Raw genomic sequence first — 16,655 nt, 5'->3', positions numbered from 1 at the left:
TCTTCCTAATGCCAAAATCTCCCTCCTCTGCAGCCGTGGTTCTGAACTCTGACTGCACAGTGGAATCACCTGGGAACTTTAAAAAGTATTGATGCCCAGGCTCCATCCACAGAGATTTTTTTTTTTTTTTGGCTTTTTCTCCCCAAATCCCTCCAGTATATAGTTGCATATTTTTTAGCTGTGGGTCCTTCTAGTTGTGGCATGTGGGACACCACCTCAACATGGCCTGACGAGCGGTGCCATGTCCGCACCCAGCATCCAAACCAGCAAAACCCTGGCCGCCGCAGCGGAGCGCGTGAACTTAACCACACTGCCACAGGGCTGGCCCCTCCATCTGCAGAGATTCTTACTGGGCATTTTTCAAAGCTTCTCTGGCGATTTAATGTGGAATTGGGAATGGGATTTACTGCTCCACAGGATCTCTGACAGGTGAAGGCATTCAGCAATGAGGAGAGCACTCCATTACAGAGGGGAGCATGGGTTCCTTAAACTCAACCAACCTTCCTCCCCATGCTCACTTGGCCAGAATAAAAGTCTGCTCCCCATGGCCACTTAAGTCTGTCCTCAAAAAACCAACCTTGACAGAAACTTATTTAGTAGTCAACAAGTTTGGCCTCAAAGAATTTGTGGGGTTTGGGTGATGGCAAGGGAAATGTCTTGAAGTATAAAACCATGGTTCCTCTAGGTGGCTTTTGTGACCTTCTAAAATAGAATAAATTTCTTTCACTGGACAGTTCTCTTTTAGGGGACACATTATAAGTTGTAAAGCAACTATGGTCCTCCCGAAAGTCGTTTCACTCTGAAATGTCAACTGCTGAATCAGAATGCATCTGATTGAGCCCTAAAACTTCTGCCATCTAGGACCAAACACAGTGTAAGAAACCGTTTACAGTCCATCTATTGAAAATGTGTTATCATAATCCTCTGTTTGCTGCACTAATTTCTAAGGAAAGATCCCTCACTTGCAAGAAGCATGATGTGTCAGCCACAGTGCTCTGGAGTTGACAGCTGTGGCCTCAATCCCCAAGTCTTCCCACCATTGGGGAATGAAGTGACCTGCCAACTCTTTAAGAAGCTTGGGGAAAAGTAGCCATAAGTAGCAAAGCTCTGTGGCCAAAGGCATTATTTATAATTCCTAGAAACATAAAAAACAGGTAAGAAAGAGAAAGACGAAAATAGAAAGAGAGCCTGTCACCTTCATAATCTTTTCTCCAGGCTCCTAAGCATGGCTGGCCTGCACTAAAAGATGATCTGAAGGATTAAGAAAATCTGCTTCAACTAAACTCTGCTGTCTCTCCTTCAATTTTCTGCCAATACAAAGGCTCCTCTCAAGAGGAGTTCCAAAAAAGGGAAAATGATGAAAATTGTCTTGCTGACTTCACAAATGCAGAGAAGCAGCAGTAGCCACTGGCAAGGTTATTCTAAAATAGCGGTTCTCAACCCTGGTTGCACATTGCAGTTACCATGAGAGTTTAAAAAATATTGATCCTGCATCCCACCCCCAGAGATTCCACTTTAATTGGAGTTGGATGGGTCCTGGGCATGAAGACTTTTTAAAGCTCCTAGATGACTCTGATTCAGGACTCAGGACCTTGCTGTAGTTTGGCATAGGTTTCCAAGCACCCATACATTGACCCTACACATAGTTTTCTGGGTAGATGTCTGGTCACTAACAACAGTTTGAAAGAAGCATTTTAGGAAAAATCCAGGTAGGATGACTGCTACTCAGAGTATGGCTTTAGTGCAGTAACAAAATATCTCCAAACCGGTTCATAGGAGTTATGAAACCAGGGTAGAGGGCTTCAATCATTATTAACATAAAGAATGAAACAGGAAAAAGCAAATGTGTGAGCTCAACCAAATGAGCTTACCCAGGAGGTTCCCCCACCAAACTTGGACTAGTTTTCTTCTTAATGGAAAAAAAACTGCTAGGAGTAGTGGATAAAGCAAGTGTCACTTTTTCCCCCAAGAATTGAGAAGAATTCACAGTAAATATCCATTATATCTTATAATGGCCAAGAAATGTTTATTCCACAGCGGCTTTTCAGATAACAGAATTAAAATCAATACGATATCGATTTTAGTCTTTGTGAAATATATCACCAAATATTTGTGTATCACTTTTAAATGCCAGAGCTATTAAAACAATGGAGCACACTCTCCTTCTGTAGTGAGACAAGGATAACTCAAGGTTACAAATGATCTCTCCTCTGATCCATTTTCCACACTGTGACAGAAAGAGCTTTCTAAAGTGCAACTCTGACCCAGCTACTCCTCTGCTGCATGTCCTCTGTGGTTCTCCATTGCCTCCCTCCCAGGCCTGGATGCCGGTGTCTCCAGCCTCCCCTCTCCCCACAGCCCTGTTACCCTGTGCTCCAGACACACATGGCTCCCCAGACAGTCCTGCTGTGCCACACCTCTCAGCCTTTGTCTTTGCTGCTCCCTCTACTGGGACGGCCTTCTTCCATGTAGCCTACTCCTCTCAGGTCTGGAGAAACTCATCACATCTGTCAAGACTCAGTTCAAAAGTGACTTCAACTAGGAAGCTTCTCCTGACCCATCCATAAAGAAATGACCACTCCTTCCTTTGCCCACCCACCCTCTCTAACGTGGCATCTCACACTTGATCACATTTACATGTTTACTTGTCTAACTTTTCCATCTAGACTCGCAGACCCTTGTTGGAAGAGATGGTATTTTATCCATTTATACACCCAGGACTTAAAAGACTTATTGAAATAAAGTACATTTTTAATAAATTTATTTTATGAATTGAATTTAACTGAATATATTGAATGAATGAATTTAACTCTCTCTAAATTAACCTCCCTCTCCTCCTCTTTCTCTCTCTCTCAACACACACATATACACATCAGGAAGGATGAAAGGGAGTGCTAGGAAGTAGCCCGAGTGGAACACCTCTTGTGCGAGTTCCGTGTTCAGTCAGGCTGTTTGTCTTTACTTACCATTGATGTTCTGTGCCCAGCAGCTGAAGGCAGAAGTGAGGGGCTGTTTTCCCGGTGCGGAAAGTCCAAGGAAGAGCTATTCCGAGAACTGGAGCTTCCTGAGTCATTGGGCAGCTGTCCCTTTTCAGACAGTAATCTGGACAGAAAGCTGGCCTTGCGACTGCCTGAGCGAGATCTGTCTGTCCAGACCCCACTCTCTCTCACGCTGCCATCGCTGTCTCTGCAGTGACTGTGAAAATCTGTGAGAGGCTCTCCAGAGAGTTTCAGGTCCTGGGACTGCTCCCAGGTTCCTATTGCATAGGATGGACAGTGTCTAGGAGCCGTCGTTGAACCTAAGCAGGACTGGGACGTTGTCTTCTGCAGGGCAAAGGAAGAATGGTCTGGTTGCTGTCCCAGGTGCTGAATTCTAGCATCGTCATCCCAGGGACACGGGCTGTGGACATGGAGCTGTCCGCTGTGCTGATCCTTCTCAGGCCAGTCTTTTTTACTACAAGGGTCTACTTCAAGTTGCCTGGGCTGTTGGATTTGCCACATGGTTTTAGACTTTGGCACATTGACTTGGATGACTTGTTGTTGATTGTTGGCTTGAAGCAGAGAGATTTTTTCAGGCAAGGAAGAGCAAATCATACTCTGCTGGGCTACTGAATATTTTTTCAAACGGACTGGAGGGCCTCTTTCCTCCTCAATGCACTCATTGCTGGACCTCTCATAAAGTGCCCTCATGATTTTCCTGATTCCAAGATGAAATATTTCCAGTACATTGAGAAACAAAGAGATGGCTGCAATGCTGTGCATAAAGAGCATGAAAATGGTCTTCTCTGTAGGCCTAGATACAAAGCAATCTACTGCATTGGGGCATGGAGGTTGAGTGCATTTGTAAAGCGGATGCATTTGAAAACCATAGAGAATATATTGGCCTATTATGAACCCTACTTCCAGCACAGATCTAGTCAAAATGTGTAAGACATAAGTACGCAGCAGACATCCTTTCAGAGGGACTTTATGGATCCTCTTCTGCTCCTCTAACCTCCTCAGTTCCCTATCTATTCTTTGTTGCTCATCAAATTCAAGCTCTGGATTCTCCATCAGAGCTCTAAGGTGTGACTTTTTCCTCTGCCTCTCTTTTTCAAAGGCCCTGAGTCTATAAAGTGCATGGCCCATATACACCAGAGAGGGAGAAGACACAAAGATGATCTGTAAAACCCAGAACCTGATCAAAGAGATAGGGAAAGCATCATCATAACAGATATTGTTGCAACCTGGCTGTTGGGTGTTGCAGGCAAATGCTGACTGTTCGTCATCCCAAACATCTTCAGCAGCCACACCAAGTACCAGCATTCGGAAAATGAAGAGGATAGTCAGCCAGATTTTTCCCACTATGGTTGAGTGGGAGTGAACTTCTTCTAGGATTCCACCCAATAAGTTCCAATCCCCCATGGTAAGAGACTAATGTCTGAAATATACAGAAAACACTGAGGTTAATAGCACCCATGGAGTAACATACAAAGACACTGGCTTATCAATACAGAAGATTCTTTTTTTTATGTCAGTAAAACTACGAAGGATTTTCCAGACCTAATATTTATAGCCCATGCTTGATGAAATGGAATGATTCCAAGGAATATCAGTTTTTGAAAAAACACCAAAGACCCTCCACAATCCGACCCAATTTCCTTCCTATCCTCTTCTCTCCCACACAAGGTCACCTGTCATTCTAGTCTACTCACTGGCCCCCATATTTGTACATTGTTTTCCATTCCACAACTTTGGTCATTTTTCTACCCATCTGAGATTCCCCACTTACTATATATCTTACATGGTCTTAAATAAGTCTCACCTCCTCCAGGAAGTTTTCCCTAACCATCTCAAGTCAAAGTGATTTTTCCTATTCCTGAATTCCCACAACACTGTTGTTACACCACTCATTTGGCACTGTGCCTAAAGTGAATTTTGTAAAAGTTGTGTCTTATGTCCTCCTTTCTGGAAAGGTACACTCTTTGCAGATAGAGACACTTTCCATAGCATTTTGGTCTTTGCACACAGAAGGTATCAATAAATCATAGTAGATTGAATTGCCTTTTCATTTTAAAACTCGGTTCCTTGACCCTAACAGTAGAATAATCACCAATAGAAAAACAAAGTAGATCCTCATTATATATTATCCCACTGCAACACTGAAAGTACAAATAACAAAAACAGACATCAGCCAATAAACCCCCAGGGACTGGTACAGGGTAGCAGTAAAGATTAAGCAGACACAGAAATGGTACCAGCAATAAGAGATATGATTACATCCACAAAGCCACATCTGGAACAGCATGTTTCATGGAAGCTTTGCTAACTCAGAAGAAAAGTGAACATAAACTGCTTCTCTTGCAAGCTTGGGATATGGGAGAGACTTGAAGCATAGTGGACACGAATAGGTTATTTGGTTTACCCTGAAAAAATGAACATTTCTCAAGGTTCAATGAGGTTCAATATTTGGTAGGTTACAGGCTTCTAAGATGTGGAAGACTTCCAGATATGAAAGATATGGAGGGAAAACAGGAAAGTGTTATTAAGTTAAAACAGATAATGAAACAATTTTCTCCTTCCACATTTCATTCATTCAACAAAATTTACTAAAATCTTACTATCATCTAGGCATTGTGCTAGATGCCAGGGAATTCAACAATGAACAAGATATAATTGGTCCAGCGCTCATACTACTTAGTCACTTAGGACTTCCATTAATATATAAAATGGACAAATAGTGAAAAACAATAAATGAATATCAACTCAAAAATACAAGAGAAAAAACATGGAATCATTATATTTTCTCTACTTATCTCCAAACACAAAAATAAATTCTAGATGGAATAAAGTAATAAATGTAAAAAAGTAAACCATAAAAGTATTAAAAATAAAATATAAAAGAACATCTTTTATAATTTTCAAGTACGGGAAGGTTTTTTAAGCATATCAATGCCAGAAATTACAATTGGAAAAAAATTATAGATTTTACCTACAAAATTGAATAGCAAAAGTGGAGATGTCCAGAAGGCATTTGGGTCTGGAGAACAACAACTACAACAACAAAAGGTACAAACTAGAGATCAACTTTTATACAGCTGTGAATAATCATTGACTAGTAGAGGAGATCAAGAAGAAAAAGTGAGCCAACGACAGAACCCTGAGAAACAGCAGTGGAAAAAAAGCTACAAATGAAAATGAGGGAGGGAGGTGTCACTGAAACCAAAGCAGGGCAGAACTTCAAGGAGAGAATAGTTGACAATGCCAAATACACGTACACACAGCACTATTTAAATAAATTAATTTAATTGTGGGATACCATACTCAGGGATTGGGAAACTCAATGTTTGTAAAGACGTCAATTCTCCCCAAATTAATTGATCCATAGATTTAAGGTGAGATTGTATATCACTGAGTAGAATAAAAATCCTATAAATATACATATATATGTATGCATATGCATATGAGATGTTTATGTATGTGACTATATGAGCATGGAGAAAAAAGTACAGAAGGACACACACACCAGGAAGTTTAATATAGGTTGCTAGAAACGTGGATGGACCTCGAGGGTATTATGTTAAGCGAAATAAGCCAGTCAGAGAAAGACGAACTCTATATGACTCCACTCATAGGTGGAAGTTAATATATTGACAAGGAGATCTGATCGGTGGTTACCAGGGAAAAGGGGGGGGTGGGGGGAGGGCACAAAGGGGGAAGTGGTGTGCCCACAACATGACTAACAATAATGTACAACTGAAATCTCACAAGGTTGTAATCTATCATAACATTAATAAAAAAAATATATATATATATATATAGGTTGCTAGAGATCTGTAGGAGATCATGAGGGTAGAGAAGGAGTTTGGAGGAGTAAGGGAGAGGCAAAAAAGAAAAAGGAAAAGGGAAAAAGATTCCTTTTTTTTTTTTACATCCCACTAATTTATTAGATATTTTTACATTCCAAATTAAAATATTTTTCCCATTATGTAAGTAAATATGGAAGCAGATCCCACTGGTTGCCTATTCAACATCCATCTGTCCCCTTCCTACCAGCAGCTCAATTGTGCTTGGACATTCACCTTGTTCCATGAGGCCATGTGATGAGGGGAGGTTGACAGCTCTAAAGCAATTAGGGTTGGTGCGACTTAGAGGATGTCTTTCTGAGTGACTCTTACAAAGCCTAAGGAATAGGTGCCATTCTTTTTCATCTTTCTGTTTGCTTGCTATGGTATAACGCATCAAACAGCTAAGCCTTTGAGACCATGAGGAACTCAGCCCATAGACAAAGCTAAGACTCAAAGACGAGAGAGCAAAATATGGGAATATCATGAGTGTTGGATTATATTTTTGAGCTGCTGAATTCTCTAACCCTGGAGTCATCCTATGTCTGGTTAAAAAGACTCTTCTTCTAAGGAAGCATAACTGATTTTTATCCAATGTATAAATTCATGTAAATTTATACCTGTATGTGCATACATACATATGTATAAATAATTTTTTAATAAAATTTTTAAGTAGTAGATACCTCTTAGAATTTGGAAGTGGTATTAATGAGACTTTTACATTTTACTCTATGTCCTTGCAAATTTTTTGAAGTGCAAAAATTAAGAATGTTGTCATATATAGTACCTGCAAAGAAAAAATTGGATTTTAAAAATTTGGACTTATGCCTCATTAACTGAAGCAATAATTTGCTGGGCTCTATCCTCTCTTAAAGAGTTTAGGTCCTTTTCCATAATAATTCTTTTAAAAATTCCTGGCCATTATTCTTTATTAAAAACAATTCCTTTGGCACTTAAAACAAATCTAGAGCTTCTATTTTATACAAAAGCCCTGAGTTGGGAAAGCTAACTCATTTCATTTACTTATTCTTTATATGGCAATCTTAAACTATTTAATGCTTCTTTTTGCCTCTTTTTAAAACTTGGAAATTATTATTTGTAAATAGCAAGAAAAATTGGGCCTACATGAAACACAGAAATACAACCACATATATTGGCATGCAGGAGCAAGATCCTGTAGACAACTATTCCTATGTTCCCTAAAAATAGCTACTTTTTACCATTAAATGACTACAGCTTCTAGAAATATTCTTGAATTTTTCCTTATTATCAAGTACTAATTTAGCGTCTCCTTTGTAAAAACCTGGTGCTCCTTTCCTGAGTTTTATTTCAGATCTTATCTTTCTATCCTCAAAAGGATTTCCTATATTTCTCATAAACAAGAGAGTCCACACATTTACCACTTACCTTATGGGGGACAAAAAATCACGACTGGGCTCGAAGAACCTTAAAGTTGGAGCGTGTGTAGCTAATTAGTGGGACAACTGCTACCGTTGCAGCTATAAAGGCTCTGTGCAGCTGGCCGTTGGGCCCAATCCAGAACGAACACAGTAATTTTGATCAATGGAGTCTAACCTAGTCATCCCCCGAGGTCAAAATGTCCTTTGGTGCTATGTAGTTCTCTTGTAATATTTTTTTCTAATTGACACCAAGCTGGACACCCTCTTGATATATCACATTTGGAAATGAAAAGTGAAACAAATGAGAATTTTCCTTTTTCGTTTGTGGGTGATTACAGTGATTTGACTTTAGGTGCATTTCTTTCAGTCGATTGATTGCCCTGGGAATCGACGTCACAGATCAATGGGTCATGTCTGATTTCATCAACAGCTGCCTGGGGCGAGTCTGGCCTCATCAAATATGAACAAGGAATAATGGCGAGACAATCAAACCCAAAGTGTTGTTGCAAATTATGCCACGCTGAAAGGAGAAATACCTCAAAAGGAGACTAAGCATTTTATACCACTGAGAGGGGCTCTGCCTGTCTGTGGATTATGTGTTCTGGCAATATTCCATAGGCTGAAACAGGCAGCTCAGGAAATTTTTTTTCTTTTTCAGTAGAGAACCTGACAGCCTTAGAAATGTACGTCAGATTTTTGTAGAGAGAGTATCCGAATTCCAAAGAGGTCGTGTGACTTGCCCGACGCAGATAGAGACCAGATCACCTAACTCCCAGTCTTGTAGCGTCTTACATTAGTCACATCTCAGGTACACAATGTTCCTGCCATATCAGAGGAGTTGAGAGCAAGGGTGTCACTAGAGCTCAATGATGGCTTCAAGTCACAGCTGCCAGCACAGTTCTAAGCCTGCTCTTTTCCATACAAAATAGAGAAAGTACATAAAACTATTGATGGTTCATAAGTATCGTCTGCCTATTCTATTTCCAGATATTTAGTTTTTGTCTTTATTTTATTGAGGTACAACTGACATAACATTATATTAGTTTCAGGTGTACAACATAATGATTCAATATTTGGACAAATTGTGAAATTCAGATATTTAGTTTTTAAAGAAAGGATGATAGTAAAAGGTGAAGAGGTTAAATTTCCGTAAGTGCAAATTGATTGTCAGAACTAACTAGAGGTGATAACATGCAACGTATTAATACGTATATTTGTATAGTATTGGGTATACTGTCCAAGAAATTCCTTAACATTTAATTCTAAAATTCACCTGCAAAGTAATGAATTTAATACCTTTAATGCATTTTACCAGTCAAAACATTAAAATCATACATTTACGCATAGAATAACTCAGAGGGGTACACAAGAAACTCCTAATATTAGTTGCCTCAAGGGAAGGTAACCAGATGGCTGGGGAAGAGGTGGGATGGATACTTTTACACTGAATCCTCTGAACAGTGAATGTATTACCTACTCAGGAAAATAAATGTGTAAACTAGAAAATAAAGTAAAAATAAACCGAACCATAAATCTGATTTTTAAAGAAATCTCCTATGGATGAATCAACCTGATCACTTCACTCTTGAAGACTTTTAGCAAGCGAGTGAACATCTTTAAGACAGAGTGGACAACTCTCCCATACCTCATAGCAGTAATTTGAAATGTCCTGATGAGGTAAGTAATATTGGCAATGCACTGCTGCTGGAACAGAGGAGGAGCTCCACCCACTGCCTCATCCCCCACCAGCACAAAGGCTCAGCAGGAATCAGCTCACTAAAGGATGAGAACCACTCCCACAGAGAACAAGTGTTCTTCAAAGCTCTTACTTTCACTCTCACCAAAAGTTATGCTGAACGTATGGCATCACTGGCAGGCCCAAGACATACTGAGAGAAACAGAAGGGAGCAGAAAGGTTAGTGAGAACAAATGTCTCAGGAGAAAAAGGCAAAAGAGAGAGAAAGATGCACATGGGGTGGAGCTCTAACAACTACCGCCTTTGTGCTGGTCAATGGTCCCAATATTTACCATGTGCCTCATTCACGGCTGGTGATATAAACTCCCTGGTTTTCTGTAGAGCAGCCGTAAAACACCTGGGATTGTGAAAGCTGACATCATACTAAGTGAGGAGAAAGCACGTTTAATAGAGGGTGGCAACAGCAGAAGAGGAGCGCTCATTTGTGTCAAGTCTCTCATCTGCTAGTGAGATTCAGGGGGACCCACAACAAGAAAATAAGGGGTTCCCAGGAGAAAGCATGAGAAATTATAGGAATTGGGTAAACCTATCTGGTCTCTAGCAGAGAATTTGGTGCCCCTCAGATTAAAGGTGGTACCACGCCAAAAAATAACCGCACCGATTATAGAAAAACAGAAATGCAAAATAAAAGGTCAAGATGGGCAATTTCCAAAAAATTTTAGCAGCAGAATCTTTTTTTTTTTTTTTAAAGATTTTATTTTTTCCTTTTTCTCCCCAAAGCCCCCTGGTACATAGTTGTTTATTCTTCGTTGTGGATCCTTCTGGTTGTGGCATGTGGGACGCTGCCTCAGCGTGGTCCAATGAGTAGTGCCATGTCCGTGCCCAGGATTCGAACTAACGAAACACTGGGCCGCCTGCAGCAGAGCGCATGAACTTAACTACTCGGCTATGGGGCCAGCCCCTAGCAGCAGAATCTTAACTCAAACAATTGTGTTAGGATTTCCAACATATAAAACAGATAAAAACAATCACCCTGGGGGCCGGCCCCACGGCCTAGTGGTTAAGTTTGGCATGCTCTGCTTCAGTGGCCCAGGTTTGGTTCCTGGGCACAGACCTACACTGCTCATCGACAGCCATGCTGTGGCAGCTACCCACATACAAAGTAAAGGAAGATTGTCACAGATGTTAACTCAGGGCAAATATTCGTCAAGCAAAAAGAGGAAGATTGACAACAGATGTTAGCTCAGGGCCAAACTTCTTCAGCAAAAAAAAAATTCAGGGGCCAGCCCTGTGGCCAAGTGGTTAAGCTCGCATGCTCTGCTTCAGCAGCCCAGGGTTTCACTGGTTCGGATCCTGGGCGCAGACATGGCCCTGCTCATCAGGCCATGTTGAGGCAGCGTCCCACATGCCACAACTAGTAGGACCCACAACTAAAATATACAACTATGTATTGGGGGGTTTGGGAAGGAAAAAAAAAAAAGGATTGGCAACAGTCGTTAGCTCAGGTGCCAATCTTTAAAAAAAAAAATTCACTCTGGTTGAAACCAGCTGGGTTGGAGGACCCAAGACTTACCCACTGCACTTCCCTACTTCTCCCAATCCAAACACTTGACTGAGGAATCCAGTTTGAAATCTTGTTTTAGAATAATCCCTCCACTTACAAATAAGGAAAAGAAAGTCCAAACGTTGTGAATTTCCCAAAGATACACCAGGAAAACACATAAACTGGCAATTACAGTTTAAGGTTTAATGAGTGACCCATCGATATTTGTCCTTGTTAACAGAGCGGTTTTATGCTTTCCTATCACATACACTTGCTTCAGTGAGGAGGGGAATTTGACAAATGAAGACTTCTCAAAGACCTTTTATACTTTAATCCCATGTGAGTCAAGAAAATATATTTGACTTCATTATCAGAGTATTTCTGGAAAGATGGAGTCACTTATTTCACAAATTGCCTCTTAAAATCTTGCTAGCAAGGATTTTCAAGCTTTTAATAATACTCATCTTTGAGTTCTAGTACCATTACTTTCTAGGTGCTTTCTGAAAGGTAATTCTAAGGACTATGAAATGCACATGTATGAAATGATATGTACAAAGTGACTCATTATACCATTGTTTGCATTTGCAGAAGACAGGAAACACCAGCGTGCCCCCCACCAAGGAAGTGGTTAAATAACTATGATACATTCACACAGTGGTACATTTTCAGCTGTATAAAAGAATAAGAAAATGTACTGATTCAGAACGTTCTCCAGCATGTATTATTAAATAAAAATAGCTAGGTACATAATTCTAAAGGGTACGTTACACTTAGTGTAAGAAAAAGGAAGACACAAGAATACATATTTGTAATTGCATAAAGAAATACTAAAAATGTACAGTCATGTATCGCTTAACAATGAGGATACATTCTGAGAAATGTGTCCTTAGGCAATTTTGCTGTGGTGCAAACATCACAGAGTGTACTCACACAAAACTAGATGCTACAGCCTGCTACACACCTAGGCTATGTGGTACTAATCTCATGGGACCACCGTGATATATGTGGTGCGTCGTTGACCAAAACATCGTTATGCAGTACATGACTGTACATAAGAAATGAATATTCGATCACCCTAATAGGGTAGACAAAGACAGGGATGGGGCAAGACTCACAATGATACCTTTTATATGTTCTTGATTTTTAAACCATGTTATTGTATTACCTGGACAAAAACTTAAATTCAAAAAGTAATTTATCCACAAGAAGCTAAATTTATGCCTTCCTCAAATTCTCTCTGCCTTGGCATCCTTCAAGGATCAGCTCATGTAGCACTTTCCTCTCTGGTGCCCCAACTCTTTTTGCTCATAACACTAGTATATCACTTCTCACAGTTGGTTAAATGTTTGTCTCCCCAGGAAGCTGAACTCCTTCAGAGGAAGAATGAATAATTTTTTTTATCACCGGCTCCTACCACAATGTCGGGACTTAGGCACTTAAACATATATTTTTAAAAATACACCTCAAGTGCATTAAATCAAATTAATCATAATCCTTGGCTCACGGCACACTGCCATTATTCATCCATGCATAGATCTTTTTAAAAATTTATTCTTTAATAATATAATGAACATCCATGGACCCACACCAAACCGAGAAGTAGAACACTGACAGTTAAGTGATATCTTTCTAGATGCTTCTTCCCTATCCCTCCCCTTTGCCTCCCTGAACCTGTGTTTATCATTCATTTGCTTTATTTTATTGATATATATATCATTTGTATGCTCTAACAATATGTTTAGTTTTAGCTGCTTTTAAACTTTATAAAAACGCTATTATTTCAACAAATGGTGCTGGAACAACTGGACAGCCACATGCAAAAAAATGAATCTAGACATAGGCCTTACACTCTTCACAAAAATTAACTCAAAGTGGATCACAGAAACAATACATTTTACCATCTTGTCTGAGGGCTACATCAATTTTCCTCTCTTCTCCCATAACGTGGGCCACAGAGGTCCACATGGTCTTGACATGCCCCAGAACATCATGCTGGGCCACAACATTACGCTGATTGGGTCTGATGAGACAGAGATAGCAAGTACTGTAGATGGTTTAGTAATAAGACATGTAAGCCACAGGGTAGGATATAAACCCCACAAAAATTAAGGGCCCTGCCACCTCAACGAAGTTTCTGGAGGTCCATATCTTCCAAAGAGAAAGATAAGTTGCTGTCCTTTGCACTAAAACCACCACCACCACCAAAAAAAGAAAAGCACAATGTTTGATAAGCCTTTGTGAATTCTAGAGGTCATTTGATGTGCTACCCCAGCACGTAATTAATGATTAACCTTTAAGGCTGTGAGTTTTCACAGGGGAACAGAGACAGAAAAGACTCTGCAGCAAGTTCAGGCTGCAGTGCATGATCCTAGCAAATCAGATGATACTCAAATAAACTATAGCTAAAAAATATGTTCCACAAAGTCTCTGGCAAGCTTCAATAAAAGAATCACAGTGCAGACCTCCAGTGTTTTGGAGCAAAGCTATGCCCTGTTAGAGACTGAATGCCTGACCATAGGACATCAAGTGACCAGGGGACATGAGCTGCCCAGAGTTAACCAAATGTTATCCAAACCACCCAAACACAAAGTTGGGCACACAAAGCAGCAATTCATGAGAAACAGGAAATGTGATGTAAAAAACCAGGCTGAAGCAGGTCTGGAAGATACAAGTTGCATGAGCTGGTGGCTCAGACTCCTTTAATATGTAATATTGGGGTTAGCCTGCTGGCTTAGTCGTTAAGTTCATGCACTCTGCTTCAGTGGCCCGGGGTTTGCGGGTTCAGATCCCAGGTGCGGACCTATGCACTGCTCATCAAGCCATGCTGTGGTGGCATCCCACATACAAAAAATAGAGGATGACTGTCACAGATGTTAGTTCAGTGACAATCTTCCTCAAGCAAAAAAGAGGAAGACTGGCAACAGATGTTAGCTCAGGACCACTCTTTCTCATGGAAAAAAAACAAAAAAACAAAAACGTGATACTGCACCTGCTTCTCCTCTCATTCAATCCATACCTATAGTCTCCTAACAAGTTCCTGTTAATTAAGCAGGAGGAAAAAAGATTTGCACCTCGTTTCCAGGTATTTCTGCATGATATGCTAGCATAAGCCAGAAGCAGACTGCTGCAATATTACAACCCCAATCAGGAGATAATGATGAAGAGAAATTCTCCCCAGGGGGTTGGGGAGGTGGCAGAGTGGGGAGGTAGAACTTTGAAAAATATATATAGTTATTTCCTTCACTTGGAGTGAGAATGGGCCAAAAGTAGAATCTATTCAAGGACAGTGGGTAGAGGTTTGGCTAGATAGACGTGGAAAGAACACAACTGGAAATATGACAAAGTCTAGGGAAGAAGTAATGTGAATGGACTTCTAAAATTGGACACAAAGAGTGAAGATACTTGTGTCTCACATGAATGTTCACCAAAGGTATCTACTTCAGAAGAGGACTTCAGTGATGAGATGGACAAGATAATACATTCTAAAAATGTCAGTCTCTTTCCTTTGCAAACCTAATGCTTGTCCAATGGACCCACGTACAAAATGGCCATGTGGCAAGAAAGAAAACTTTGTATGGGCTCAACAACATGGATTTGCCCTCACTGCAGCTCATCTGGGTATCTCCATTGTGTAAGTCTTAACCTGTCAACCACAAAGTCAAAGTTGAGTTCAAATATGGATTAGCCAACTACTTAGTAGCAGGTTTATCACATCAGACTGACTATCTACAGAGTGGGGGGCAATTTTTTCTTGCTGGGAGTTATGTATTCCCTAAGAAGGGTCTTATGGAATATCTATTCACCATTATGGTGATCCACACATTTTCTATTCAAGAAACTCATTTCACAGCAAAAAAAAGTTTAGCAGTAGGTTTATGTACATGTCTTTCACGATCTCATCATGTAACTCTCACAGAGAACAGAAAAAGGGGGACTCTTTGCAATGCATTTTACGAAGCCAGTATAATAACCGGGTTACCAAAACTTGACAAGATATTATTAAGAAATAAAATTTTGAGGTCAATCTCAAAAAAAAATAGATGCAGAATATCCTAAACAGTAAACCAAATCTAACATTATATAAAGAGGCTATAAGAGATCACATTCAAGTTAGGTTTATTCTGAGACTACAAGGTTTGTTTAACATTAAAAAAAATCAATGTAAAACTCCCAAAAGAAAACATAGGTAATACACTCTTTGACATCAGTCTTAGCAATACTTGCTTAGATATGTCTCCTCAGACAAGGGAAAAAAATCAAAAATAAACAATTGGGAAACCCTTGGTTTAGGGGCTGGTCCCGTGGCCAAGTGGTTAAGATCATGCGCTCTGCTTCAGCGGCCCAGGGTTTCGCCGGTTCGGATCCCAGGCACGGACATGGCACCGCTCATCAAGCCACGCTGAGGCAGCATCCCACATGCCACAACTAGAAGGACACACGACTAAAAATACACAACTATGTACCGGGGGGCTTTGGGGAGAAAAAAGGAAAAATAAAATTTTTTAAAAAATAAAATAAGGGGGCTGGCCCCGTGGCTGAGTGGTTAAGTTCGCGCGCTCCGCTGCAGGCGGCCCAGTGTTTCGTTGGTTCGAATCCTGGGCGCGGACATGGCACTGCTCATCAAACCACACTGAGGCAGCGTCCCACATGCCACAACTAGAAGGACCCACAACAAAGAATATACAACTATGTACTGGGGGGAGAAAAAGAAAAAAAATAAAAAATCTTTAAAAAAAATAAAATAAATAAACAATTGGGACCACATCAAACTAAAAAGCTTTCGCACAGCAAAGGAAATCATCAACAAAATGAACAGGAGATCTACTGAGAGAATATATTTGGGAGAATATATTTGCAAATGATATATCCAATACTGGATTAATATCCAAAATATATAAAGAACTCATACAACTCAAAGAAAATCAGATTAAAAAATGGGCAAAGGACTTTGAAATGGACATTTTCTCAAAGACATACAGATGACCAAGAGGAACATGAAAAGATGCTCAACATCACTAATCATCAGAGAAATGCACATCAAAACCACAATGAGGGGCCGGCCCGGTGGCACAGCAGTTAAGTTCGCACGTTCTGCTTCTCGACTGCCTGGGGTTCACCGATTCGGATCCCGGGTGCAGACATGGCACCGCATGGCAAAAGCCATGCTATGGTAGGCAACCCACGTATAAAGTA

General features: G+C 40.3%; 1 protein-coding gene across 1 annotated transcript; it reads right to left on the bottom strand.

Annotated features, from left to right (window-relative positions):
* Positions 1-2,683: 2,683 nt before the first annotated feature.
* Positions 2,684-4,403, bottom strand: GJA10 (gap junction protein alpha 10). Its single transcript, XM_008516761.2, is given in 3 exon segments — positions 2,684-2,828; positions 2,830-2,961; positions 2,964-4,403. Coding segments are annotated over 3 exon segments (1,635 nt in total). The 3' UTR covers positions 2,684-2,765.
* Positions 4,404-16,655: the final 12,252 nt, after the last annotated feature.

Source organism: Equus przewalskii, chromosome 9 (genome assembly GCF_037783145.1).
Source record: "Equus przewalskii isolate Varuska chromosome 9, EquPr2, whole genome shotgun sequence".
NCBI classification, from domain to species: Eukaryota; Metazoa; Chordata; class Mammalia; order Perissodactyla; family Equidae; genus Equus; species Equus przewalskii.
Note: the sequence above shows the minus strand (reverse complement) of the source record. Positions and strands in the feature narration are given on the sequence as shown.